Here is a 23698-nt window from a genome sequence, read left to right on the forward strand (position 1 = left end):
AAAAGCTTTATAAATTCCAATATATTTTAAAGTTGATGTATAACAAACAATATTAGAAATAAGCGTCTTAAATACAAATAAAAAATAAAAATGTAATTTAATAATTTTATGGTAACAAGATGAACAAGCCTTATTTCATAAATTTTTTAACCATCTAATTCTAGAAAATATGCTATTGAACATTAAATGAACAATTTTCCTATTATTTATGTAATTTTAAAACCATTTAAAAAACACATGAAAATAGCACACATTAGTCACAAGGAAAACTATGCAAAAGTTTAAATGTGTTTATTTTTAAACGAATATTTTTTAACGATATGCTGCTGAAGAGCATCACAGATATGAATATTGTTAAAAAAAACACCGAGAGAATACTAAAATTATTGTTAATAACCAAAAACTTACATATTTTTGCAAATGTTAGAAAAAACGAAAAGACTTATGGGACAACCTGATAATATAACATTGATTATTATTAATTATAAATTAATTTGTCACACTTCGTTTATTATAAAATTATTTAATTAGTTGCTATTGAAAGGCAATTTTATTGTGGTTAAATGATTCATATAATACATTTTAATAATAAAATTATTATGATCGTTATATATTTTTATTATAACTTATCAGATGCTCCTCGTCTCGTTAGTCTCAAATCGGCTGGCGCCAACAGTCCTCAGACTCAGCTGAGAGGTGTATACAAATAAATAGCGACCGACAAAATAAAAACAATGCTGTGACGTAACTGTGAGCCACGTAAAGCACTTTCATTCCTCAAAATAAAACGTCTGCTCAATTTCAACTCTGATCTATTCGACCTTGAAAAAATCCCAGATAAAAACTGGTAATAAAATTTCACACACGAGCCGACAATATGCTAATTGAAGTTGTCCATTTTTACACACGTCAGGGAATAGAAAGACAGTTAGTTGCAATAGAAATCCCGCCAGAAGACGAAAGACAATTGCCGCTTGCGGTTGGTTTCTAAGATAATAAATTAAAAGGTCTGCCTTTCCTCCTCCTGCGTTGCATAATGCATCTTCGAGCTTTATCCGCTTTTAGTGGTCGTATATATGTATGTATAAAATGCAATATACAGTTACCGCTTGCGCAATATTTTATAAATATAAAAAATCTGGCGATGTCCAGACGTAATCTCGTGCATTAGTTTCGTATAATAGGTTTAAGACGGGTGTTATGAATCAAACTCTCAAGGAGTATTAATTTCAACGTAAATACACCAGTAGATCAACATGACTTGATCGTAGTTATGTATTACATAAAAAATAAACATATTTATCTAAGAACTGTTTAGAATATATATAACTAGCATTATTAAAAACATTCCAAATATGATTCAATTATTTTTGGACCATTAGAATCTGAATCAGGGATCTACTTAGTAGCTATAATAGCAATATTGATTCTTTGGGTCTATTTTAATGTTAGGGGCTGACGAATTTTTGTACATGTTTATTTTTATAATTTTATATTCACTCTCTGTATTTTATTAAATTTCTATACATATTCTCATTTCCTATTCATATTATTTTTCTAGAAAGACAATTTGATAAATGTAATTGTATGAGATATGTATATGTAATATTTATAAAAAAAAACAGTAGAAAATATAGCATTAATGTTTTTTGGGGTCAATGAAAGGTTAAAAAATCTTGAAGGAGTCGACGGACAAAAAGTGGTCTATATGCAAAAAGTGTTGGTCATTTGATGGATATTGTAAAAAATATACCCAATATTTATATCGCACGTCGGCTACAATAACGATACAATACAAATATTCGCATCACTCAAAATATTGTAGAGAACTTTTATATCATATATAATTTTATTCAAAGGGAATTGGGCAAATCTTAAAGATTTATCGTTTTTTATTTATCATTTTTTGCTCATACTGAAATTTAATTTTTTTTAGTTATAGAGTTATACAAAAAATATTTTTCAACACACTGATATATTAATTCGGGATTAAATCTAAAACCTCTGCTGTGAAGTTTTATTGCAGCCCCTATAGTTATTGGACTTGGTTATTTTCGACTACCACTTGTTTCTTTCATAAGTGAAATCGATCTTTTTTATTGTTTTATTTTGTGGCGACCACACATATAGGCACATTTAGAAGGCCGATTGTCTCATTATTAATGACCGTGACCAAAAACGTTCATTCATTAACAATGAGACAAACATCATGGCACAAGAGGGATTTCTTTTGACCACACAACACAAAAATTTGTGATAAATCGGTACGGACGCAATCAATCACCACAATGCAAACCCTTTCCGAAGAATTCAAAAGTCTGGAGCCAAGCAAAAAACTTGCAAAAACAAAGAAGCCACTGCAGCGATTGGCGAGGAGATCGATGCACAATCGTGATTGGCCAGCTAGCGTGCATCGCCTTAAAGGATATAAGCCCGGACTCCGACCAGGAGAGGGCAGACGGCCTAAGGCAGACGGTCCGAGATACGAGACGGCTGAGACACGAGACAAGAGACATCACCAGACAGTAGAGCCAGCTACACAGACAACCAGAAAGTCAAGATCTACCAGCAGCCATCAGGAGGAACCAGACACGCGCCCTCACCGACAGACCTGAAGATCACACCTGACACTCGCCGCACGCAGCCACAGAACCCTGAGACATCATCACCTGCACACCTTTATTGCGAGAAACGTCACGCCGTAATCGTCCATTGTCAAAATTGTAATTATAACTTAATAAACAATCTAATAGGATTCACCGAAGAGTCTCATTGACCGCGAGGTCTACCACCCCTAGGGCTACGCCCCCTAAAATTTCTAAACCAGAAAATTATTACGAAATGGACATTAGCGAATAATTAGGAAGGTGAAATAATGTTATATAAATCGATCAAAATATATAGAAAAAAATCGAAAATACTAAAAAAATTCTATCTACATTTTATTGATTAAATTTTCAGGTACTTCTAACTTATTATTATCAATAAATTTTACTGTGCACGACCTAGCCCGATTTTATTTAAAATATTCATCACTATATTCATCCGTGAGATTAAGACAATTTAGGAAAACCAAATCTGTGATGATCGATCAGAAAAAGAATTATATATAAATCACTAATTACGATCTCCAGAACATATGGGATTCGAGCACAGGTCTTTCATGTATCAGTTACTGTTTCGTATCGCTGTTCTATTTTGCTCATATAAAACGTTAAAAATTAGGCATTCTACCTTAATCTGAATGTATACATTTTTTTTCAATCCCTATCTATAAAATTAAAATGAAATAAAATTGTATCCGAATTCATATTTTTATATCCAAGCGTCTCCGGAGCGAGTTAAACACTGGATTCTGAACCTTGAGCAGGACTAGAGGATGTGAAGAGAGAAGCGGCCGCTTGTGCGATATGAGTCACTCTCGTCTTCGTCGAAGTTCGTATGAACTTTTATAATATTTCAGTAGTTCAAAGGTGTATACAATATTAGGAATGAGATCTGACGAGTATGATGAATATTCAAGACACTATAAGTGCAAATATTTAATTGTTTAAAATGTAAAACGAGACCTTTCGATCTACACTAGTAATAGTGTTGCATCTGGTCATGTTTTACTTTCAATTTTTTCTAAAAAGAGTTAGTATAGTCATTGTTGTGTTGATTTTGTTTTGCTACAGAGCTCATTTTGGCACTTAATAGTTCATTTGTACAATTTCTAAAGTGATGCATCACAACACTGAACTTTTGTTCATCGTTAATTTTCATCCCTTGATTAATCAAAAAAGTTTGCCGCGGCGGCCATTTTAAGCTACTACTTTGACTCAAATTATTTTACAAAATAGATAGTCATTTTAGAAACCCTGTTTTAATCCGCAATAAATCATAATAGTGCTTGCAGATATACCACTTTTAAAATACCCCTATAAATTTTGCACCAATAACGACACTTTGGCGTGCAAACATGACTCTGAGCTTTTATTTACACACAGTGATTTACCACCCATTTACCTCATTTTAACGCCTTAGATTGTAAAACCAACCACTGGCGATTTGTCTTTCGAGCTTTGACGCCATCAAGTGCTCGACAATTCCCTTCCTGGAATCTCGACCATTGTTTTAAACAACTGGCAACACCGGTCGAATCGAGAGCAGTGTTTGCAATTCCGCGAATGTGTCAGCAAGGGGACGATAAACGCGTCGAAATTGCACGAGATAGGCGTTAAAACTTTCAGGAAGTCGCGTCGAGAAAATTGCAAATTGACTTATAAGCGCCAGGCGGCGATCTTCAAAACAGCGGAGCGAATCCGAATCCAGGTTTATTACGATTGTTAAGCGTAATAACGGCCCGCGGGTTGGCACGATGTGCATATTATTATATTTTATGTATATGTTTATGTGCATACGTATACCACCAACAACTTACATGGAAGGTTTCCGAGAATCAGTGTCTGACAATAGAAACATAATATATGGTTGAACAATTGGCTATATTTGCAAATGGTGTGCCAACTGTCCTACTTTCAATGTGGAAGTTGTGGTTGTTCTTAATCTTAATATTATTACTGTTCATCTATAATACGCGGCCCTATCGTAATTACGGTCGAAATCGTAAACATTAATAATCGTAGACTATTTTTCTCTTCGAATCTCGTTAAATAATATTATTGTTGATTCAATTTTATTATTTAAGGCAATATTAGAATAATAATCATAATTGGATCGATAATCAATTATCAAGTTATTATTTTTTTAATATATATCAACGTCTAATTTTTCACATATATTAATTAAACCATCCTTCAATGTCATTTTATCATATTCATCAGAAATAGTTTAACTGTAGAGCATGATTATTTAATTTTTTAATAAGCTTTTAGAGAGTCTTCCAAGCCTTCCAATTTGTTTGATTGAATCATTATTGAACAAACTAATTCTATAATCTTGCATCATGGCCATGTTGGTATTATTAACATAATTTGAATAAATAAAATTCATATTTCAATAAATGAAAAAATAACGAAACGAAAATAAAGCAGTAATATATTTTAGACTGTTTCATTTTTCTATAATATCGATAAAAAAAGGTGAGATAAATATTCACTTTATGATAATTTTAAATCATATTAAAGTTTTGCTTATTTATTGGTAATTTTGAATTATTAAATCGATTATTATGTTTTAAAATAATATTGGAAAAAAAAATTATGAAATTATCATGCCGAATTTTTTTTTCCTAACCGCGTGCATTTGAACGTACAGCCAGAAAATTAGTTTATAGACAATGGATTAGCGATATGATCCTAAAATTTCATTTCAAGCGCAATTAGCGTATTTAAAACGGGTATATACTGTTGTCGTGGCAATACAAGAATGCGTTATTTTGAGTTCAACATACAAAAAATAGCATTGAGTCAAAACCCTTAGCAGGTAGCAAAACCCACAAAAGACCCTAGCATGTTTTACTCAATTTTTTAGTCGTAGTATACTTATAAGACCGAGATTCCAGCACCACTGAAATCAATAATGATTGTCCAAGAATTTGTCACAAAAAGCTCGTGTATATATTAACAATTTCTAAGATTTTAGAAGGCTTGGAATGCTCCGATTTATAATTATATTCAAAAATTAATCTTTCATCTTGTGATATATGGTTTAATCAAATAAATTATTTAAATTTAAGAATATTAATATAATAAAATAATATTTCTAACGCTTATTCATACAGGTATATAAGTAAATATAAATCAAACATACTTGTAAACGTTCATACGTTTACGAGTATGTTTGACTTATATTGCCCTTAATATTCTTAACAACTTTTATGAACGTTTTTATTAATGGGAACCATATAATATAAAATTGTTGATAATTCTAACATTAAAGCCCACTATAAAAAAGCTGCATCATTAAACAATTTACTATATCATTAAAAATTCAATAAAAAGTCAGTGTTTCTGGTTTTTAATCTCAACTAAGTTATGAGCATGTAATATCGTGTATTGAATTTTAAGCTTAAGAAATGATATTTATGAATAAGAAAGAACTGGAAAGTTTTTAAAAATAACCAAGGCACAAAATCGATTTTATTGACTAATAACTACATATATGAAATGCTTATTGAAAAAAATAGGTTCTCGGAAAATATGTGCCATTTAAAATTAAATAAATGGGCAATCTGAAGATATTTAAGGTCAATCCAAAATTAAATGCTTTTTAACTATTTTATGCTTAGCTAAATTTTTACTGTTTATAGATATCAACACATATTTTAATATAATAAAATAATTTAGTTGAGTATTAATAGTAGATATATATGTACCTATATAATAAAACAGTCTAATTTCATTAAATACAACAATGTATGTATATAGAATAATATATTATTTTATAAATAAATGTAGAGTCAGTATTATATTTATATTTAAAAAATAAAATAAAGTTTATTAAATATATACCAGGCAATGATTTTCCCCAAATATTGTTATTGATTTGGTGCCAGAAAAGCTACAAAATGGGAATCATACAGAGTGAATCACACGAAAACCCGGTGAGAACATAATTTTAACTTCATCATTTATCATTAAGAATAAAATCATACTATTCCTTACTTGAAATATCATTTGAATATAAATTTAAAATAATGGATAATGGGTAAAATGGAAGGAACATTATTAGTTTTTATATAATAATCAAACCATAGCAATTCTGTAGACGTGAGAAATCGGTAACCAGTCTCATCAAGAATTGGAGCTGTCAAAATCGACAATGTAACCAATGTCCAAGTGCCTCGTCTCTGACAGTCCGTTTATTGAAATCATGACATAAGACATAATTAACCTAGTTAATTATGTCTTATGTCATAATTAACTAGGTACATATTAACCAATTACTCTAGTATTGTGACACACGAAGGCCAAGAGTACCTGGAACACTCGCTCTTATTAATAGTTTCCATGCTGAATCACGCTCTGCAGACGAGTTTAATTGAAGAGTTCTAATCGAACAGGACCGAGCCGAATATAGATAGTGATTCATAATGCTCGCACTATAAGTGTGGAGTGGTTTCCCAAGCATCGGGATTCGATTCTTCCGAGAAAAATAACACATGTCTACTATTTGATGGAGTGCACATGCCATATTATTACGATTAAGAGTTCAATAGTCAGATCTGATGGAGCGAACATGGAGTATAACGATTTTGCTCGTGACACGATGATCCAATTCGGCGAATTATGTAGGCGAGGAACGTCTTTGAGAATTTTGCAATTGTTTAAAAGAGAGACGGTGAGTAATGCATGTTATTAATGTCCTTGCTTTAATTTAGATTTAAGAAGAATTTGATGCACGGCTACGATTAACTTGAATTGGACTTACAAAGAAACTTTGAAGAAAAGCTATACATTATTTCTCAAAGTTTGTTTTTCTTTTTGTTTATCTGTCTCACAAAATTCTCGCAAATAAAATGATTAAAAAGTTTTTATGTTAATTGCTTGCTAGGTATAAACTTAGTATTGATCTTTACAAACACATAATTTTCACTATGTAGTATTAGAATATTTTGTAGGAGTAGTCAAAATAATGTTTTTTATGTACATTTAAAAAATGACGTTAAAATTGAATTATAAGTAAATAAAAAGCTCGTCAAGTCTAAATTTGCTCGAGGGTAATAATCTCACTCTCGCCACATAGTAAATTTGTTGACAAATATTTTAAACGCATTATACTTGTACTATTACTCAAATCGCATTCGAAGCACATCGAAGGGAAATGCAATCCACTTACACGCCATTTACCATTTTTGCCCGCGAGCCGCACTGCAAACAGTCACATTCGTCGAACATGACAAAGCTTTCAACTCTGACGAAGATTAAAGCTCGTGTAAACACTTTGATATTAACCCATTAACGTCGGAATGCCTTTTAACGAATCGATAAATCCGTTTGTGGATTAAGATCGGGGAGCGCGATAATTAAAAGTTTAACTACTCGTAAAATTAACGCCACATGAAAGGTTTCTATGTGTTTCGTCAACATGCCAAAAACCAACATATTAATAAGGGTTTTTATGTATGTAATCATAAATTCGTGTTTGTTTTAGAGAAATTTTGAAACAAGGCAAATAAAATAATTTATTACTATAATAAATATAATTAGCACTTAGATTCATGTTAATCGCAAGTAAAATAAAATAATAATTATTTAAAACTTGACTACGATATATCCTAATTAATTTATTATTTATCTATTTGTTGTAATTTATATTAGAAATTAAGGCATTAGTAGACCAACAACACGGTTTTCGTCCGTGTCGTTCTATGGTCACTAACCTCTTGTCTCTTTCAAAAGCCGTAAAAAATCGTTGATTCTAAAATCCAGGTCGATATTCTGGAATAATAATAAATATTAAATTAAACATTTTTCAGAACAAATTCATTTTCGAAATCAAACTCAACACTACAAATTAAATTCAACCATCATAAAATTATTTTTATGGAATTTACATATGTTGAAATAAGTATTAGTTAGGGCAACATAAACGTCCATAAGACCAAAAAACTGCATATTCTCGTTGTTTAGATACAGTATATGGTAATTTTTATATGTTAAATTAAAATTAAAATGACACCGCGCGATTATGTCGGCGCATAAATGTATGAACGGATAAGTAAAACATGTGAACTAATATATAAAAAAGTACAAGGCTGAAAATGTCGATGAATAAAACATTAAGAAGTGGTTAGAATACGATTTGTGTGACCCACGAGTGATGCAGATGTCGTTTCAGAAATTAGTCAACCAGAAGAGAAAGAAAATGAGAATGTAAATGGAGAAGAATAAATTAGCAATAGCATTAATCACAATATGACACTCACTTCTCTTGATACATAATCTGAATACATCGATCAATGGGGATTCAAATAGAAAGATGCAATAAAATCTTATAGAAAAATTCGTACTGCCATTATAAAATCTTAAGAGATTTTCTTAAGCTAACTAAAATCATATAATATATTAGTCTGATTTGCAAATATTTTAAACGAATGAGTAGCAAGTACATACTAGTTAGGATTCCGTTGGACACCTCTCCATCATTAGCTCTCAAATCGACAGTAAGTACACCGTATACATATATATAGTTTATATTTATTTTGATACAAATTTGTTTTTTATTGTTTGAATTATATATATATTTTAATTCGCGCAAATTAAATCGCGCGATTATGTCGGCGCGTAAATGTTAGCCGCGCATATGACGCTGTGCGATTATGTCGGGGCGCTTTTGTCCAGCGCGAAAAGAAAGGGACACTGTATGTATATATGTATGTGAATGTATTATTCAAATATGTATCAGCACTGTTAGAATATTTGTTAGTTTCATTTCTGGATATTGCTTAAAGAATGTCTAAATAATAATAAAAAGTTATCAAACAATCGTGAATCAATTAAATAGATATTTAACATTAACTATAGATAATTACAAAAAAGTCCATTTCAAAGCCAAATTGTCATGTCGTTAATGAACACTATTTAGATGACATTTTTTTAAAGTATTTTTTTAATTATTGTAATATTATGATAATATGTAATTTTTTTGTCTCTATAATATTTTTCATTTTTTAAATTGTTAAAAAACGATTTATCAATAGAACACACGTTAGTTTAATAATATAGCCTAATAATACATATGCCAGGACGATCCTTATTTTTTATTATGATAATTCAGGTAGGCAATACCCAATAAATCACAATCGGCGCAGGATTAACGTCACGGCTTTGGGATTTATTAGGGTTAACTGTTATACACTTAACACATGATTAACCTGTATAATCGAAGCCGTCTGCACGCTGACATCGTCCGAAGACCCGGCGGTGGTCTGCGGTCTTAAGCACGCCGGGAACATGTGGATCCCTGAAAAGTCCCTAGGTTCGATCAGTCGGCGGTGTTCATTGTTCCGTTCACGGTTCACCGGTTTAGCCGACCTCACCTGGTGCCGGTGGCACCTTTGGGCGCATTTTTAACGGCACTGCATCCAACATGGTCGATTACGCGCACCATTGACCGAGAAAACTGCACAAATTACCGTTTAGTCCGTTAAAGGACGTCGAGGACAGACCCTTCGGAGAATTAATATTGGGAAATCGTGTTTGGTTCGGGAAATTGATGTGTTTTTATAAAGTTTTGTAGCGTTTAAAACATATTTATCACATCCGCCTCGTGATTGGTAAACATGTAATTTATTGTATTGCCTATTAACATAAAAAAACTTTTTAACAACTTCACACTTTTTTGCCACAGATGTAAAAATACACTATTATTAGTTTTGGGTTTTCCTCGTAAGTGTTATGTGTCTCTCATTCATATTTTGATCTATTAGTAAATATTAAAACTATGTTCTTGAGAATAGTTAAAATATAACAAAGGCACCTATTGTAATTCCTACAGTAACAGTTAATACAGGAATAATACAAATAAACCAAAGATAATAAAATGTGAGCATCACTCCAAAGCAATTATAGTATCAATCGCTAGAGACAATACTCCTCCCATTAAAGGCAAAAATTGATGGTTTTTTACTTGTTTTAATTTGTAAAAAACTAATATTTGTTAAGCCATCTTCATATACATATGTATATTTTTCAGTCATTGTAAATCCTTATAAGATTCAACTCGATTTAAACTAGCTATTCTTATTGAAACTTGAGCTTTCACATAAATGAATATAAATTTTGATAATGTAATTCAATTTCGCTATTTTCCTACATATTAATTTGTTATATTTTTTCTAGATAATGTAAATAATAGAAGGATGTAAATAATGTTAATAATAATAAAAATAATATATTAATGTAAAATATATTTAAAACTAATATATATGATTTTTTTAGGTAGATTTATTTTTCACGACTTTGTGGGAATCGTTTTAAGCCTTATTATATTTTTGCCACGAAATTTTAATTATCTAATTTATAAATAAAATATACGCTAATTACTTGCTTTCTTTATTTTTTTGTTGCTAAAATCGATGTTATTAAAAGAAAAAAGAAACAGTTTCAATGAAAAATTGACAATAACGAAAAACTATATGACATGACATGACTAATAATAATTTAATAACGTATACATTAGAATTTTCAGTATGAGTTTTAATTCCAGCGAAATATTGTCTATAACATTTTTTTGAAAACTTTTCTGGCTACAAAATGACAAAATATAGTATAACTATAAAATATTTTGCAAATAAATAGTAATAAAAATGAAATAAAAATGGTGTGGCGAGATAAGGGGTGACTAATTAATGGACATTTTAATAAGTAATTAAGTTTTCGGTACACTTTTTTCCGGTAGTAACATCTTAATCGTCTTTGGAGAAAGATGTAGAAGGTGCAACACGGAGTCCGCATCGGCACCTTAAAATACTACAGCCCATAGAGCTGCTCTGCGAATACAAGCGCCCCTAGAGGACCTGCCTGTTCACAGAGAGCCTGCGCCATTGCAACTACCCGCTCCAGAGAAGCCCTAGATGCCGTGTCACCAGAGTGCATGAACCTTACCGTTCCTAAACGGGGTGCAAATTAATCAAATATTTTGTTAAATGTTATTAATTTATAATTGACAATTTTAATAATCTTCATAAACATCGCATATAATATGATTAACGCCCGAATGAGTTATTATTATTCCTATGGTCGCGTTCATTCTAAATTAAGATTTGCGGTTTTGTACATTACCAAGCTACAAATAAATGTAAATTCATTAAAATGAGAATGAATGTTTTTTTAAAGTTAAAAATATGATTAAGAACATTATTCGAACTTATATATTTTGTTAATGCAGATTTCAGAATTAGATTAATTTGTATCCCGTTTCGCCTGCAAATGGTGTTTATTTTCATACAATTTTAGTAGTCCATATAATTGTTTTAAATAATATTATGAAAAATACATCAACTCGCAATTAGGTTACTATTATTTTAATGAAATGTGAATGTATCTAAAGTGAGGATGAATATTTATCAAAAAATATTAAATATATTGTTTGGAATTGGGTTAATTTGTACTCCATTTAGTCTGCATACTATCACACGAACAAAAATATCACAATAGCGTGGTGAGATAAGAGGTGACTCATCAGAGAAAATTTTAATAAATCGCCAAAATATTCTAAATTTGGGTTTATCGGAACACATTATCCTTGCTAGGTGACACAGAAAGAATAATAAGTCATCAGAAACATGGTTTAAATTGGGTTAATTTGTACCCCATCCCGTCTTCGCACTGTGTTTTTTGTTTTCGTATGTATTAATGATAAGTATTTTTGTCAATATAATTTTTTAATGTACCTCAAATTGTTTTGATCGTTAAGATTGTAATATATATTATATTGTTATAGTCGTAAATATCACGTATAAATTATAATTATTTTATGACGTATTCATCAAATAAACCTGGAAGCTGGAAAACTGAGACTTTTGCTAGAAGACCTCACTTCCGCGATGGATCCAAAACAACATAGAATTGATGGCCTTGGTGGGATTCATCGAGAACCGCCAATATATATAACAAGATACTAAAATTCATTATTAAGCAAACCACTTATTAGACTCCAAAATTATTTTTATTACTACAAAACTACTTCTACTAAAAAAATCAAATGTATAATGTGAAGCAGTTAAACCACTGATATCTAATAAACAAGAGCATATATGTAAAAAATAATTCAGATAATAACAACTTATAACGTAACATATAAATCCTACTTTTGCTACAATTTTTTTGTTAAATATTATATAATTTTTTAATATAAAAATATACATATTTATAATTTATTTGAAATTAGGAGTAATATTTGTCTGTAGTTATTAAGAGTTAAGTAGGTTATTCTGAATCAGTTATCAGGTATATGAGATTAACCCATACGTCACGGTGTCAAGGAACGAAACACGCGAGACGATGGGGGTCATTTTGGTCCCAAAGTAATTTAATCCAAATATACGCTAAATTCCTAATAGATTTGTTTTATAATGCATTCATATCATTATACATATAACCATTTGTCATAAATTTCGTCATTTTGTTGATATTTATCAATAATAATCACGAATAAATAAGACGAAAAGTAACGCAGGTCCAGCCGCTTCAAAAGCGCATCGCGCACTGGTGGTGGTATTTTTGCATCGGCTCTGCTACAGTATGGCACAAAAATTACACTCATATAATGAATATAATTAATTTTTATTTAAGATATATAATTATTATATATAATTATTACATATAATAATACGTAAAAATATATTTACAGGATATACTAAAATCGAAGTTCAATAATTATTTTTAGGTTTCAATAAATTCTATTTATTAAAATAATATAGGTATATATTAAAAAAATGAATATGTGAAATTCAAATAAAGACGAACAAAATTCAAATAAAAAATTTAAATTAAAAACAATTTATAAATTTATTTACAACACAAAATACATATAGCAAGTTATGGATCAATGACATCACATGGAAAATATTCTTACTTAGCTACATAATAAAATAAATCTATATATATACACAACTAACCATAATTAATTATTACATTCCTTACAAACTATTTTTTCTATTCTATGTGATGAACATATTGGCTTTTGACACGAAGAACACTGTGTACGTGTCTTTTTATCCTCATTACGCGGACAAAAATAACACCGAGGACGTTTTCGAGAAATCGGCGTCTTTGGTGATTCTTCGTTAGCATCAGTTTCGATTTCGAAACTTTTCTGTTTATTAAAAACATCAAATGCAGCACGTTCCGTTTTCTTAAAATTATTGCGTTGGTTCTTTCTGATATCTACATTTGCCGATACCAACTGGATGGCAAGCTCCTCAATGAAAAGTTTTCTGCGACTTCTATCAGATTTTTTCCAATCCGGAAACTTAGTTATCCATAAAATATATGCATTCAGAGCTGATATGTCTATCAGCTCCATGAATAATCTGAAAGGCCACCTTTTCGTTGGTCTTACGCAAGAATATTGCCTTGTCATTTTATCAGTGGTATCGACAGAACCCTTCGTATGATTATAATGTAGAATAATCTCCGGCTTCTTTTTTACGTCATCTGCTGCCAATTTATCGTCAATAAATTCTGTGCTCAAAAGAGCAACAGATCTTCTTTTTTTTGGTACATATGACACTAGGGTCATATTTTCAGTAAAACCGAAGAGGCTGGAATACTCTTCTCTAGCTTTAGACCGAAGAAATTCTGGAGGAATTTCCCTCTTGTTGGATCTGAGTGTACCAGTAATAGTTATTTTTTTTTCTAATAGCTTTTTAGCTAATGGTATAGACGTAAAAAAACTATCTGTTGTTACGCCTCGTCCTGATCCAAAGTATGGCTGTAGAAGGTCCATCACAATTCGTTCTCCTTGATTCACTTCTCTCTTCTTGTTTAGCATACCAGTGTATACCTGCAAATTCAAAGTGTATGCACTTTCAGAGTCTGCCGCTGCCCATATTTTGATTCCGTAATGGCCTGGTTTGCTCTTCATATAAACACGAAATTTACAATTTCCTCGATACACTGCCAATCTTTCGTCAACTGTAATGTGAGTACCAGGAATATAATTTTGTTTGCATGCATCTACAAACTTGTTGAAAACGAAATTGAATGCTTCCATTTTATCTCCACTAGCATTCATTCTTTCTGATCTTGTCAATCGGTCGTCAAATCTGAGAACACTAAAAATTTCTGAAAATCTATCTCTTGACATTGCAGCCGAATAAAAATACTGTCTAAACAATTCATTTGTTGTCCACAATTGCTTAAATTGAATTTTGCGGCCATTGAGTCTTCCTGAAGAAAGTAATATACCTACAAATGAATTTATTTCGACAACACTAATTGGAGAAATACACTTTTTTCTAATATGTTCGTTATTATCTCGATCTATTTGTTTATTTGTTTCACTACAAATTCGAGTAACTATTTCTTCCGTTAAAAAAAGAAAAAATACATCTTTTATAGACGTGAAATTTCTACCCGAGTCAGTTAGGCCAGATTTAAAGTTGATAATGTTCGCTAAACGGGTTCTCGACTGTCTAGGCGGGTTGGATTTCCAAGAAAATCCCGATTTTGAAACGTATATCAATCCATCGTCGAGTTCTTGGGTTTCGGTGTTTGCATTGTTATGGTCTTCATCGCTTTCTTCCGTGTCAGTGTCGCTGTTGTTATCGCGTTCTACTAAATCTTCTTCGTCAGTCATGTTACATCCTTCCTCAAAAGCAATATCACTATCATATTCGTAATCACTTTCATCAGAGTCTTCTAAAATTCGAAGTAACTCCGCATCAGGGACAAATTTTTCTGCCATTTTCAAGCGATTATGATAAAATCCTACACGTGGTGAAAAAATATCACAACTTAATTATCCATTCTCTTGCGAATTATATAAAATAATATTTATACTTACAAAGAACAAACAACACACTCGAATACACTCACAAAGAATTAAGTAATACTCAAAGATGACAAAATATTTATTATTTGCGGGAGAAAAAATCAAGCGTGCGCCGAAACAGCTCAACTTATACTGTTTTTTCGAGCAGCACTGTTGTCTGGGCCGTGGAGTGGGGGAAATACTCCGCTCCGTTCGTCTTCACGCGCGCATTCCAGTGCACATGAACGCAAATCTGATGGATAATCGTAGTTTTATATTCTTTTGCTGTATTTATAATTAAAAAAATGCAATTATTATTATGGAAATCTAATTCTTGACATATTTTTCACAAATACACGAAGTTTCAAATTTATAGTATTAATATCAAACGAGCTATTCAAGAAATAATAAAAAGTTGGGGTATGCGAATCCCCCACCGGCACGGATGGGTTAAAACGCTTGTATCATATATCATATCAGAACACATATAATTAGTTTTATTATATTTTTTTGCCGTAAAAACCAAATGTGTGTTATTTTTACTAAAAAAGGAAATATATGCATACAAAATTACATTTATTATTTATATAAATATGTCAGTGTTCAATTTCAACTCAATTCGAATAATCTGTTTGTATCACAGAAGCTAAGTAATTCGCAAATTATACAGTCACATTTATAATTGAAACGAGAGTCTCATTTTGACAGGCGAGACCTCTGTGAGGTCAGAGGCGCCTCTCGAAATTATTGCATAACCCAAGTCTTATTTATAGCATTGCAACACTTAATATTTATAGCACTTTGATTAATTGCAAAGGCGTAGCATCGCAACAGGACCCTTGACACGTCTTCATAAATTGTCACATCTAGCTTTTATGTACATGACCCCTTCCTTTCACTTGTGTAGATAAAAACTTACGATTCGGTTAATTCGAATCCCACGTCTGGAATGACACCATTAAAAGTGTACCGCCTACCTGATGCACAACTATAATATCCATTGTATGCAAGTCGTTGCGACACCACACCTGAGTCGTTCGACTCAATAGGTGTTTAACCACTTATCTATCCTACGTGATCTAAATCTCACGTTAATGAATCATAAACGTTGAGTAATTATGATTATCTACACGTGCAGTATGACTCGCCCACATATAAAAATCCAATCAAAATCTTGCAAATTCTCTAATAATATCCGTTAACTTTTGATTGAAATTGATTCGTTCAATTGGCGAGACTCATAGAAAACACACACGATGTTACAAGACAATAATAATTTACATACGCACTGTACACATCTCCGTATATGGTTTTGTAAAAAAAAGCCTTCGGCATGTGTATGGGTATAAATTTTTAAACGAGATATGAATAATGAACGAGAAAGCTGAAAGGTCCGTTAAGAGAGTAATGAATATAAATTGAAACGCCCAAATTTTGATAGTACACGGGACCGTCCCCGGTTGCATTTTTACCCACAGACTCGTTTCTCAAACGTTGCTTTCAATAAATAATGATGACTAAGCATCATGGAAATCAATTAATATGGTCCCCACGGTTGTTGACTACCGGTCATAATAGAAATTTCACAGCTCATACCCCTAAAACCGATTGGCTTGATTAAATTTAACATGACAAGCCTATATGTCGTACATGGCATTCTTTGATATATTATATAAATGCATATTGTCATTGAGATGCTTTTTATTCTAAAATATATATTTAAATGTAACTGGGAGTAGCATAAATATTTTGAAATCTACAATATATTACTAGTGTAATATATATAGACGGATTAGTAATTTATATCTCTACGCCACTGCGCATAGTACGAATGCTGAAAATGTAATATAAATCTTGAACGTTCGTGTTAAATCCTGATATATTGATATTTTATTGTTTGGTTGTAATAAAAAAAATATTTCAATACTTATTTTTACCGTAATATAATTAAAACGGTTATATGTATTGCGAATAAAATACAGTTAACAAAATATTTTTTTAATTGGATTATTTGTATACATATATTGTCGGGTTTCTTAATTAAACCACTTTTCTATTCACAATTGGAGGGACTAACTAATGCTAATTAATCTTAAAAAATATCAGCTTGACTTGTGATAAAGCGTTTCAACTGTATAATAAAAAACTGGATTTTTTCGTTAAAATGCGACACCACCGTGAGAAACATTTTAACAGTTTATGTCACAAGGTATCCTTCATAAATCAAAAATGATTAAAATATCTGTTGCCTTGGAAAAAAGCGTTCGTTCCAAATCTGCTCAATTTATTCAAAAAAATTTGCCACCCTTCTGTAATTGCTCGTCCCTCAGAAAAGGGGCGGAAAATAAAATCTACAATGGAGATGACTATGGATATATGATAAATACGGAAACGCGGTAAACTATGAATCACTGAATCTGAGAACTCCATTAAAGTCAAGTAGAGCTTTTGAACTATGAGAGCTCTCCAATTTGAACTATAACCATGACATGGCCTACTTAACTTCAGACCAGCAAAAGTCCTAGAAGCCGCTGCTTCTCTATTCGCATCTACTGGTTCTGGATTACAAAATCCAGAGTTGATCCCGCAATGGAAACACCTGTAGTGTACGTACGTATCAATTGAACACATTTCTCAATTCTTGCAATATGTTATATTTCGGATAAATTTCAAATAATAATATTTTTGGGCATTTAATTTATTAAAATTAAAAAATTTAATAGTATTTTCAGACCATAAATTTTTAAAATAAAATATTTTTTGCTGGAAAGCTAAGATATATTGTTTTGCATTATACTTCTAACGAAATATTGATAAGCGTCACCTGTAGCACGATTTTGTAAATAAAAATATCAGAATCATTTTAAAACTGCTTTTTGAAAAATATAAGAAATCACGATTAAAACTATATAAATCATTGTTTATCACACGTTACTAGGTGTTTCTAAAAAAATCTTCTTTTTATCAGGCGCCAGGGATAAGAACAGTTTTGAGCCAAGCCAAACAGTTGATTTTGGGCCATCGACCAAAGAAGAGAGACAACACACTTTTTTTCTTGTGTCATATTTTAACTAATTATAAAAATCTAAATAAAATTATTTTATTACAAAAAAGTGTTTCTTAAAACAAATTTGAAATCAGTAAGTAATATTAAATATAGATCTAATAATATTATATTAAAATATAAATCTGATAATTATATATAAAATACGTATTATTAATACAATTTGTTCATAATACATATTTTAAATTTAAAATAATTATTAATGTTAAATATTTATGTTTCTGCTCAAAAACATTTTTGTATTATATAAACAAAACTATGCTAAAATTAACTTTAAAGATTATAAAATAATGTATAAAATCAGACAAAATCTATACTATAAAACAGAAAACACATGTGTCTTATCTGTCTGTCACAATATTTTCTTTCAGACTGTAAGCAGTAGCTACGTGACATTTGCACATTTCATGTTAGCTGCTATTTCTAAGTCAAATTTGCTATTTTAAACTTTTAATTAAAAGTTAAGTTGAACAGCGACGTGCTGACGACTGATTAATACGCGAAGACAAGAGACTAAACCACTAAACATATTGTTTATAATCAAGTAATAAAATAAATTTGTAATAAAATGATAAATATAATTAATTATAAGGAATAAAGAGTTTGAATCATGGGGGGAAGCCATGTAATAAAGCTTAAAGTATGTAAAAATATATTTTAATTAATGTAAATTTACTATCAATAAAAAACACATTTTTTCTCAATAGTGCTTATATATATTTTTATATATACAATATTACATATACGTATAATATTTAAATATATAATTAAAGTTAAAAATAAAAACATTAGAATTCTAAATGTCTTTTACATTTGTTACACATACTTATGTATCTAAAAACACATTATTTTAGTTAAAAATCCTTTTAACAAAAACTTTTTCAGAGCTGGATTTTACGCAGAAAAAGTATATCCCACCTCTAATGTCCCTTGGTGTCTGGTTTTTTCAACTCATCATTTCGTCACAAAATTATTTTAAGACATACAACTAAGAATTCAACCTACTTTAAATTACATTGCTGTAAAGATTTATAGCATCAATTATTTGATAACTATATACAATATGTCCCACAAAGTGATTCTTATCAATTTACTCGTTTAAAGTCATGTATTGAACATCAAAGCGGTCACCATAGTAAAACGCATAATCAAACATGTAATAATGGACATCAAGTACGACAAGTCCCTTTTTGGTGAATCAAAATCCATTGTCTTTTGGCTCAGGTCAAGTAACTTAACTGTCCTCGGCTCGTTGTCGTAACGTTATTGATATCGTTAAAGCCATAATTCGACTTAATCACATAATAATCAACGAAAATGGACGGTCACGAATTTATATTTGTTTACTCTTTAATAAATAAAATTTTGTACCATTTATAGATACACGTGAGTTTATAAATACGATCAAAAGAATAACGCATCGTTAGTTAGTTGAAAGCTCAATAATATTTTCTGAGAAAAGGAATTGCTGGTGTTGAGATTTTAATATTTAAATTCAAAGAAATCAGCGGTTTGTGTATACAATATAGTCATCTACAAAAGTCTAAATCAACATAGCTTTCATTTAACTGACGTAAGATGAGGTTTCATCTAAAGTAGAGCATTAAATATATATTTTTATTAGCTGTGCAATATTTTAAATATTTTAAATATATTGATTCGGCACGATCACGATTCACCAATTGAGAAACTCGAGTCGTATTTATACATTTGCTATTGAGGTCTACAAATACAATCGAACAATATTTATTGTAATACTCTTCACATAGTATTTTATCATATGATGTCGTAACATTTGCGTATAAATTTAGCAATCATGAATCGAATATACTACGCGGAGAGGCTTGTGTCCATTTTTAGCGACGACAATTCGATCCGCTTGTTTTACAAATAAGTCGTTTCCGGAAATGGAAAACCCAAGCGGAAATGCTTCTAGAAATAGGGCGCACACCTGAGACGGTTCGCGTCATAACATCCAACGGAAGATTAACAAAATCTTAAATTTATGATAATTATGGCGAAAACGATCGAGAGGAAGATGTGTCAAAAAAGACTACTGTAGGGTTCGTAGTACGACTGGAGAGAAAGAGAGATTGGCTCATTGCCAGAACGACGAAAGCGGATAAAGCGAAAAGGTACTATTATGTTATATATTTAACGAGGGCGACATCGTTAAATATAAATACACATATGAACACAGCGTATTTTGATAACAGTTAATTACGACATACAGGGTGGCCTAAAAAACCGAAAGAGATAATGCCGATGTCTAGTGAACCAATAAAGCTACGTACAAATAAAAAGTATGTTTTAAACCATTTTCATGGATGAATTGGATAGCAAGCCAAACCAATTAATAATATTGGTTCCGTTCTAGTAAACTACTTACCTGTATTATGTAATTGATAATTTTGCTTCTTAAAAAAATATTTTTAATGACTATTTATGTAAAAATAACGCAGATCCGCGTAAAACGCAATAAGTTATTCGTGATTGAACTAATACATTTACTATTTTTTTTTAAAAAGTTGAATTTATAAATGATAGATTTTATAAAATACAACAATATCATCAAAATGCTTATAAATTTAATGAATTTTAAAATAATACATTAATATTTTTTACCTGCTCAATGGAAATATAAGAAAAAAATGACAAACTAATTTTATGTATCATATAGTTTTTCAGCTAATCGCATTTAAGCACTTTTCGGAAATTGGACAATAAATTATTTTAGAAATATTCTCAGATATCAGCGTTTCACATTTTTTGTGGTATGTTTTATTAAATTGAGAGCTTGGAAACGCTTCTCTTGCACGGGGTAATCAGCTTTTCAATGAGCTTGTCACACACAAAGATGTTTGCGGTGATAACTATGAGGAGCTAGAAAATATTATGTTGAATGGTGCTATGCAACATATTTATTATTGTTTATATAATGACCATCATGACACACTGAGAAAACGTGTTAAATCATGATAGTCTGATTTATAATAATAAAATAAAAAAATGTGTTTTAGAAATCAATTGAAGCAAACAATATATATAAACCAGACGTGTGCGGTGAGATAGTTTCTCTCTCGCTCGCTCGCGGGTCAAGTGACGAAAGTGAGTGAGAAATACGGGTACGTGAGCGAGCGAGAGGGAAACTATCTCACCACTCCTATAAACATATATCAAACCATAAAAAATGACAAGACTTCTAAAAACATGTTAATGTATAACTCGGAAACGAAAGCAATTACGCATTGATATTATTTACCATGCTATAAAAATTACAGAAGCGCGACGAGTTCAAGCAAAGATGATAAATAATCCATTCACCCCTTCAGATTAGATATTTTATCTTTAGAAGACAAATTATTTTGCTCACAATCATGAAATGTAGTTTACGAACGATATGTAGTGAAAAAAAAATATATTTTTTTATAGAACTGTAATGTTTATGAAAACCCTAAAATTAAAATACATTGGTAATTATTTGATATAAAATGTTGATGTACATTGAAATGTCATCAGAGCGTGAGTAGATTAAAGTTAAATTAATAGCATTCACCACTTATGGTTAATTCATGCCTTACAATCAGAAGAGAAAGCAATTACGCAGTCGTCAAATAACGTCGCGTAAAAGGGTTAACCCTTTGAGAATAAATTAAAACAAAAAAAACATAGAAAACCATAATTAATTGCTTATCAATAATGTAGTTTTATTGTAAAAATACTAAGAAAACTGGGTATTGAGTGAATTTATAGATTTATTTAAATTTGGAAATTAGAATTGTTAATATTCAAAAACATTGACAAATACATATGGCTGATCGGTTAATTTGAGTGATACGGTTCAAGATCAACCCTGAGAGCCAACCGATATCTGGCCCTTTCCGACCTGACCTGCTGTAAGCCGGTTTTTTTCTCGATGTCGAGGTAATACATCAGCTAACACAAGCCAATCTTTAGTGAATAGCTATAACATTGTATTTGTGCAACACATTATTAATTGTGGGTAGGTAGATAAATAGTCTTATGGTACATATTTTGAAGGTTATAACAAAATATACATAAGTGGAAAAGCCTTAATTTATTGTAATGTTATTTTATTGTTTTTATGTACTTTAGTAATAATATTTCACGAGATACTACCTACAAAATTTATCGTTTTCTTTTTAGACTACCCCGTTTGACATTAAGCTTTAAATCGATAAACATATAAAGCTATCTATAGATATGTATTATATTATAGTATATTACACAAAGACATTTTATTTTAATTTATACACTTAAAATTTTAATAAAACATCATAAAATAACACTAAATATATCATTGAAACTCTATTAGCTTTAGTTACATATTACAAATAATAAAGACACTTATCGATTTAATGTATATTTAGATAATTTCAATGGAACATGTTTTTATAAAATATGAAAGGTCTGTCCTAAGAGAGAAGTGGTTATAATTTTTTTTTAAATACTTGATGAAAATTACACTTTAAATTTATGGTCACTAGATCGATTGTTTATTTTTTTAATAGTTTAATTAAACCGCGATTTATTTTTGGGATCAGAACATGGCGGACGCGTCGCGACGGAACGCGTGTCAAAACGCGACTGGACACAGGCGACTGTAAATAAACATGTGGGATACGAACCTGTTGTCTAAATTTATATACGCACATTGTAAGTGCGCGGGTTGAGTGTTTCAGAGTGGACCAGTGCGAAACAAGCGCAATCTAAAATGGCTATTTGGAATAATGAATGAGTCACAGTAACATATTCATGATAAAAAAATTCTGGAAAATGTTGCCGTTTCCCATAAAAACATGACATGATAAACCCATGATTGGTACACCAAGATTGTGTAATTGAAAAGAAGAATTTTATAGATAATTGCTTATTTACTTACAATAAGAACTCAAATAGAAAATGAGAGTTTAACATAAATAAATATTATTGTACAATGTTTATATCAAGATATATCACAACTGCTGATGAAACAGTTGATTGTCAAAATTAATACAACCAGCAGTTTTTATATTAATATTGACATCTACAGGAACGTCTATGTTACTTTGAATCAAGTGAAAACAGAAAAATATATTGTCATAAAAGTTAGCAGTATAAATCAAGTATGCAACGCATCGGAAAAGTAACTTAAAATGGTAGCTGAACTTGCGATATGAACCAAAGTGAATATATTTTTGGGCAGTGAAT

At 30.7% G+C, this 23698-nt stretch overlaps 1 protein-coding gene across 4 annotated transcripts in view; it reads right to left on the reverse strand.

The window, feature by feature from the left end:
* Positions 1-23097, reverse strand: part of sick (sickie) — a 151701-nt gene extending 128604 nt beyond the window's left edge. Inside the window, exons 1-3 of one of the 4 annotated variants that reach the window (XM_088184236.1) lie at positions 22974-23097; positions 9986-10068; positions 9821-9909 (exon numbers count right to left, since the gene is read on the reverse strand). In XM_088184236.1, coding sequence (XP_088040362.1) covers positions 9821-9909; positions 9986-10037 — 141 coding nt within the window. In that variant the 5' untranslated portion in view covers positions 10038-10068; positions 22974-23097. Of the gene's footprint in view, positions 1-9820; positions 9921-9985; positions 10248-22959 lie in introns of all 4 variants that reach the window. The other 3 variants (XM_088184235.1, XM_088184237.1, XM_088184234.1) reach the window with 3 other exon arrangements.
* Between the last annotated feature and the right edge of the window lie 601 nt (positions 23098-23698).

Source organism: Plectrocnemia conspersa, unplaced genomic scaffold, assembly GCF_051122295.1.
Source record: "Plectrocnemia conspersa isolate PC_06_02 unplaced genomic scaffold, ASM5112229v1 ptg000004l, whole genome shotgun sequence".
NCBI lineage: Eukaryota > Metazoa > Arthropoda > Insecta > Trichoptera > Polycentropodidae > Plectrocnemia > Plectrocnemia conspersa.